Genomic DNA, 7557 nt, shown 5'->3' with positions numbered 1-7557 from the left:
AACACCGTGAATTCATTGTCCCAGGAAGAGGAAACTTTATTGACACATTCCTGGGGTCAGATACATCACATGATCACACTGACAGAACCACAGGCACATAGACACATGCAACAGAGCATGCACAATGTCGGCACTAGTACAGTGTATATCCACCTTTCGCAGCAATGCAGGCTGCTGTTCTCCCATGGAGACGATCGTAGAGATGCTGGATGTAGTCCTGTGGAACGGCTTGCCATGCCATTTCCACCTGGCGCCTCAGTTGGACCAGCGTTCGTGCTGGACGTGCAGACCGCGTGAGGCGACGCTTCATCCAGTCCCAAACATGCTCAATGGGGGACAGATCCGGAGATCTAGCTGGCCAGGGTAGTTGACTTACACCTTCTAGAGCACGTTGGGTGGCACGGGATACATGCGGACGTGCATTGTCCTGTTGGAACAGCAAGTTCCCTTGCCGGTCTAGGAATGGTAGAACGATGGGTTCGATGACGGTTTGGATGTACCGTGCACTATTCACTGTCCCCTCGACGTTCACCAGTGGTGTACGGCCAGTGTAGGAGATCGCTCCCCACACCATGATGCCGGATGTTGGCCCTGTGTGCCTCGGTCGTATGCAGTCCTGATTGTGGCGCTCACCTGCACGGCGCCAAACACGCATACGACCATCATTGGCACCAAGGCAGAAGCGACTCTCATCGCTGAAGACGACACGTCTCCATTCGTCCCTCCATTCACGCCTGTCGCGACACCACTGGAGGCGGGCTGCACGATGTTGGGGCGTGAGCGGAAGACGGCCTAACGGTGTGCGGGACCGTAGCCCAGCTTCATGGAGACGGTTGCGAATGGTCCTCGCCGATACCCCAGGAGCAACAGTGTTCCTAATTTGCTGGGAAGTGGCGGTGCGGTCCCCTACGGCACTGCGTAGGATCCTACGGTCTTGGCGTGCATCCGTGCGTCGCTGCGGTCCGGTCCCAGGTCGACGGGCACGTGCACCTTCTGCCGACCACTGGCGACAACATCGATGTACTGTGGAGACCTCACGCCCCACGTGTTGAGCAATTCGGCGGTACGTCCACCCGGCCTCCCGCATGCCCACTATACGCCCTCGCTCAAAGTCCGTCAACTGCACATACGGTTCACGTCCACGCTGTCGCGGCATGCTACCAGTGTTAAAGACTGCGATGGAGCTCCGTATGCCACGGCAAACTGGCTGACACTGACGGCGGCGGTGCACAAATGCTGCGCAGCTAGCGCCATTCGACGGCCAACACCGCGGTTCCTGGTGTGTCCGCTGTGCCGTGCGTGTGATCATTGCTTGTACAGCCCTCTCGCAGTGTCCGGAGCAAGTATGGTGGGTCTGACACACCGGTGTCAATGTGTTCTTTTTTCCATTTCCAGGAGTATAGTTTAGAATGTACACGACATAGTAGCCATTAGCACTCAAATGTTAATAAATAAAACCTCATATACAAAAGTATATGAAATAGTGGACTGCTGTCTTATTAAGAAGTTATGAGCCCCGTTAACCGTAACTGACACTGGAATTTACATGTCGCATCTTTGTAGTTAAACCAAATAATAGTAACGTTCACATCTTCCTTCACCTTCATTCATTTGATGACTCTGAAAAACTATGGGTCTGTTTCGGTACGACCATTTGAGTGTGAAGTAGTTGTGGCTAGACTGGATGAACAGATTCGTTTCCAGAGAGAGGAGCTGATGCTTAGAGAAGTATATGGCACAGTTATTCAGACTCGGCTAAAGCTTTTTATTGTTCAAAAGAATCTAATACTGTGACTTTAATTCAGAAGGTGACGTACTGGTGATGAAACTGTGTTTTAGAGGTTAAGGGAGAAGTGGCTCACAGCGGGAATATAACGAATGCTCTATATGATTGGCAGTGATTAGCTTACAACTTCTGGCACCTCTGATTTCGTCCTACACTACTGTTCAAGGAAGAGTATTTACGGATCAATGTATGATGACATTATCCCTGCCTGAAGGGGCCTACTCTGCTCCTGTACAGTCCTGGGGAGCGATTACTACACACTTTGTTCGACCGTCAGCTCCCCAGACTATTCTTTCACACATCAAAGACCCACGAGGCACTCAGCTATTACTTTCTAAGTTGCCTTCATTTCCTTCTTATACCACAAGCAGTTTTCTGTTGGATGCACTAGACTATGAAATAAGCATCCACTACTTCAGAGAAATTACCCATTTTCTCAGTTTTAAAAATAAAAATTGCTCTCCCTCAGTGTACATGCACCATAGTCTCAAGATTGTCACCCAAATTCTTAGACATGTTACGACTAGTTGTTTCATTTTTCTCTCATCCATTCTTTTCCTTTTTATTTGCTTAGTGACATAAGTTTTGATCTTCATTACTTAGTATAATCAAGTAAATCGAAATTGTCATTTCATGTGTAGCTGTTAGCTGTTACTCAAAATTAGGTACATCTACGTTATAAATTGTAAATCATCTGAAGAGAGGAGTAAGCACTCAGTTTTGTACAGGATGAACTGTGAAACATTTACAAACCTGTACTCGAGTCTGTGTCAAGGAATAAACAGAAGGCAACGTCTTCTCTTCCTGTCAAAAGTCAGTCAATTTGCGTTAAAATGATTTTTATTTACAAAATAGATTGATGCAACATGTATAAAAATGCTACAAGTCTTTCAAATGGATGATGAAAAAACGAGAAACGATGTTAAGTATTATTATAATAGCTTTGACCGAAATCAGTTCTGTCACGAAGAGCAGGTGAACACATGAAAATCTCTGAACACTTTTTAAACCATTATAACGCCTGGTGTGAGGAAAATATTTCTGAGAATCTTGCATAACACAGTGAAATTACGTGCTCTTTAAGCGTCCCCCTTGCGTCGTTTCAGGGCCACACCCGACTTCAGTAAATCCGTCTTTGTGTCAGTGTCCCCATCAACTGCACCTCTTCTCCAGTCGAAGTTGAATGCCGCCATTAGGTAGAAGTATTACAGTCCTGGCGTTGTACTCCAAGGTTTCTCGCGTCTTCTCTGTGGGCCGCACATTGTACTTGGACAGCAGACACACCAGCCCAACCTTGACCTGCAGCAGTCCAAGTCTCATACCTGCAACATGATCAGAGAAATTCGATTAAAGCTGACTGGCGGTACTTTAGTGGCACTGGTTACCACAGATCATTATCAACACAAATTCACAGCTGAGAAGAATAAGAGCTGTTGGGCAGGGAGATTAATACTTGATTATGCTAAGCAGTTTCAGATGTATGTACAGTTTTGTAGTTATGCAGAGATGAACCGACCAGCATTAGATGACTTAGCGTTAAGAGATGCATCAGATCAGTCTTTGGAGTGGAGATCACAATGACAACAACAAGCTTTTCAGGTTTTCACTTGTGTTTTCCTGTGTAGACATTATGCCTGTTGTTATTTACATTTATTGATAGTCAGAACCGCCTGTTATTCGGAGTGGTATACATTTTGTGAGGGACAACTTACCCCGCTTAACATCATCTGCAAACACTGTAGCACTTAATTTTTAGAGACAAGCTGTTCAAATAATTGAACTATATTGACATAGAAGGTAAAAATGCCTCGGTTCTAACAAGTAGTTTCCCCACACAAATTGATACTTTATTTAATATGTAACAATCTAAACATCAAAATATAAACACCAATTCGGCTGCTTTGCATACATGTTGCTTCGATAAAATGAGACTCCCCATTCATATTTTCTGAATCACATGCTGTTGTTTGACTCGCATGAAGATTCACTTTTATTTTGACACTATTAGGGCAAATTTTATTTTCTATGTTTGTAGCACCTCGTATGAGAAGGTACAATAAATACCTTATCAATACCGTTTCCATACTTGCAGACCAGACCTCTGTCAGGGATTCCCTTTTGTATTGTTGTTGTCGATCACTGAAGGACAGAATTAGTGATAAGTTATATCATCCTGAAGTGTATATCGTCTGACCTTTGAACAGTGATATCATCAGCTACCGGTTAAAATAAGCTGCCTCGGCTGAAGGGGAGCTGTGTGTGGATAGTTAAGGTGGAGACATGATGAGTAGCTCACAAGAAATGTGTGTAGCTGTCAGAATATTAATGACACCGATTGAAATTGTAATACTACCTCAATGCTAGGGTTTGATTTTCTTTGGAAGTTACAACTAACTATTTAACGCCAAGGTAAACACTTCATCTACTATTTAGGCACATGACAAAAGAAGCCGAATGCAACCATGGACCTACCCATCTAGATAATGAAGTTGAACCACAAATGAGTAATACAATGTCATCAAATGTCATGGATTTGCTTTTCTATCATAACCTATTATTTTGGCTAGAGATATGTATTCACGGTGTCTAAATACCCCATTCTCTTGTGACCAATATTTTGCGAGTATTTAGCATTTTATCATGTTTGATTGAAACTGAGTTGCGCTATGGATTAAAGCTGCCAACACCATATCTGACGTGAGTGGTGAGTTAGCGCATTATATACCTGGGATTAACGCCATCTGGTAATCGGAGAAGCAGTTTTTGAGTTATTCGTGATTCTTCCCATTTCTGGTCTATCAGTGTAGATTATCTAGTAGCACTTTTGATTGGTGGTCAAAATTACTGATTGGATTGTATAAGACAGTTTAAACAGTTTAGGCGTGCCAAGTTTGAGGTCCATCAGACTTATGACGCCGGCTGTAGGAATTTTTGAAGAATCTCACAGAAGTATTGGTAGCAAAATTGTGTTAGTTTTCAAGATTCCTACGGGCAAATTTTAATAGATAGGAAGATGCGCTTTACACTGAAGCAAATGAAAGAGATATGTCTTTTTAGGAAGAATTGAGGGAGTCGGTAGCTGCACAAATGGGGCGGCAAGGAGAGGTTTGATTTTTCATTACGAGAATGCAGTGAAAATCAACAATCATTCTGTACGAAGTTCACTCCTGTTGTATGTATAAGACGCAGGAAATTTGTCATGCAATTTAAAAGTAAAGCAAGTCACCGACTTTACTCGGTATACACATGAGCAAATACACACTCAAACACTCTAATCTTGACATTTTTTTCTGGAAGGTACATTAAATTAAAAATATCTCCCACACCTCATTCCGACCAATGTTTCCTGAAGGTTTTCCTTGGTTCTGAGGCAAATGCCAGAATGGGGAATCCCCTCTCAAATGATTCCCACTGGGACTGGGATTCCCTGTGCCCCACTGTCAACTCATCTGGGATTTGTTGCATAGTCTCTCATTCTTCATGGATTATTACCGAAACAACCCGATTTACCTTTAAGGACAGGGAATGAAGAGTAATAAAAAAAAGGATCGGGGATTTACTTGGCTATGCAGCTGAGCCCAGTCAACGTCACTCAATTCTCTTATCTGCATAAGATGACAAAACTGTGGACATCGAATATTTTCGGATATGTAAGAAAATTGTGATAAAAATATGGCATGCGTTTTGGAGCCTCTTTAGAGAGTGTCACTGTGCAGACTTTCAATAACTTGACTATGGGAATTATGTTGATAAATTTAAACGTTTGCGGTTTTATCCTACCATTATATCAAGTCACGACTTCAAATAATTTTAACAGACGTTTTCGTGTATGACACTCAGAACAATATCCTACACATCCTTGTGAGGTTACAGTGACATGTCATTTCCATGTCCGCGTTGATATGAAAAAATAATCTTGTGTAAAACTTGAAGTTGAAGAAAAGCATAACTTATTGTACAAACAGTCGTAAATCATGCAGCTGGAATTTTGCAATTTATTGATGCAGCCCACATCTAAATCCAACATTTGGTTTGAGTGTAACGTAATTTTTAATCGAGCAGAACAGCAGAATTCGTTGAGGTTTGTGAAGCCATGTTTAGCCATTGTTATTTAAGGTCGCGGGAAAAGGGAGTCCACTAACGGTTGGAGAAAGCCGTGTCCCAGAGAGTGAAGAGGGAGGCCTCGCGAACATTGTGGAGGGTTTGCGTAGGAATACTTCCATCTAAACTGAAAAGTAAGCAGCAGTTTGAGGGGAGAGACACACCATGGAAACAGCAGAATGGACTCCTCCCTGTCCCTGCAGGGTGGAAAAAAATCAGACAGTAAAACTTCGCTTTGGTTGAGAAAGGTACATTCTAAATTCCTCGCAAGACTTGCTCTGCATGACTGTCAGCAGGACTGACTGTTGGTGCTAATAAAAGTGTCTAATTACAGATGTTACGAAGAGTCGGTGTTTGACGTCATGGGAGGGGGTGGGGGAGAATTTACAAATAGGAGTAGCGTTCCCTTGTTAGAAGCAGAGGGGGGTTTGCTACCATGTAGCTGGAGGCCGCTCAACCTGAGTCGCAACAAGCTTTGTGGGTAGTTCATCTGATCTTGCAAAATAAAATCATGTGCGATGCCATGGATGTTTGATGGATGAACGTTTTATTCTGAATGATGACAGTAACTACAGACTTAGACGTGGATAGATCAGAAGAAGAAAGCTTAGTTTGAATGGCACTGATAAGTAGGGCCTTGCTCACAATCTTGCTGTGTACGTTGCGGATGGTGTTATGATAGCGACTGAGTGCGTAAACGTAATACTGTCGAGTATGTTATAGTTAATGGTGTTTCACAATATCTTAAAGATCCTGGCGCTTGATGCATAAAGCCCTGGGTGGCAGTGTATTTTGTACAAGCACGACAGAAGATGTGTCTTAATGCTCACCCGCCGAATCATCTCCCTCTGCCGTCGCTAGTTCGTAGACTCCGTTGGTAAGGCGATGATTCGGAATTAGTAGCTTCCGTCAGGGCTTCCTGACTTCTATCTTCGATTTGAATGTCATACCAATGTAAGCCAGGGCCTCAGCAACATAGTCTCATTTTACCAGATCCGTCTTTTACTTCTTTTCTCGCCAACCAGCATCATCTAAGGCCTATCGTTTCTTTCAAAGTTGCTGCACGTGCCACCCACACGAGCGCAACTTGAGGATCTAGGAAGGCAGGCGGCAGAGTCTCTGGTGTGGGCCAACCAGCAGCTACAAACAGGTGGACCCACTTTAGGCTCTGAGCACTATGGGACTCAACTTCTGAGGTCATTAGTCCCCTAGAACTTAGAATTAGTTAAACCTAACTAACCTAAGGACATCACACACATCCATGTCCGAGGCAGGATTCAAACCTGCGACCGTAGCGGTCTCGCGGTTCCAGACTGCAGCGCCTAGAACCGCACGGCCACTTTGGCCGGCGACCCACTTTATGGTAGGGCTCTTTAGTGTAGGGCTCAGCCAGCCACCGCTGAGACTTTGTGTGTGCTGTGCTTCTCACCTAACTTGCGGAATTCAGACACAGCCGAATAAATTGCAACTCTTTCCACGCAACAAAAAGAGCGTGGCGCACTAACGTACGAGGCCTGTTCAGAAAGTAAGCTCCGATTGATTGCCAAATTGAAACCACAGTGAACATCAGAAATGTTTTACTTGTAACAATTAGCTACACCTTTCAGCTACTTCTCTAAGTAGTCGCCGTTCTGACTTAGACTTTTGTCATAGAGTTGTACCAACTTTTC

At 43.9% G+C, this 7557-nt stretch overlaps 1 protein-coding gene across 2 annotated transcripts in view; it reads right to left on the bottom strand.

Moving 5' to 3' along the window:
* Positions 1-2712: 2712 nt before the first annotated feature.
* The window catches only part of LOC126483879 (cytochrome P450 6k1-like), a 68867-nt gene continuing 64022 nt past the window's right edge, over positions 2713-7557 (bottom strand). For both annotated transcript variants that reach the window (XM_050107129.1, XM_050107130.1), the window contains one exon: positions 2713-3108. In XM_050107129.1, the coding sequence (XP_049963086.1) occupies positions 2939-3108 (170 nt within the window). In that variant the 3' untranslated portion in view covers positions 2713-2938. The remainder of the gene's footprint in view (positions 3109-7557) is intronic.

The sequence above is a fragment of the Schistocerca serialis genome, chromosome 6, assembly GCF_023864345.2.
Source record: "Schistocerca serialis cubense isolate TAMUIC-IGC-003099 chromosome 6, iqSchSeri2.2, whole genome shotgun sequence".
NCBI classification, from domain to species: domain Eukaryota; kingdom Metazoa; phylum Arthropoda; class Insecta; order Orthoptera; family Acrididae; genus Schistocerca; species Schistocerca serialis.
Note: the sequence above shows the minus strand (reverse complement) of the source record. Positions and strands in the feature narration are given on the sequence as shown.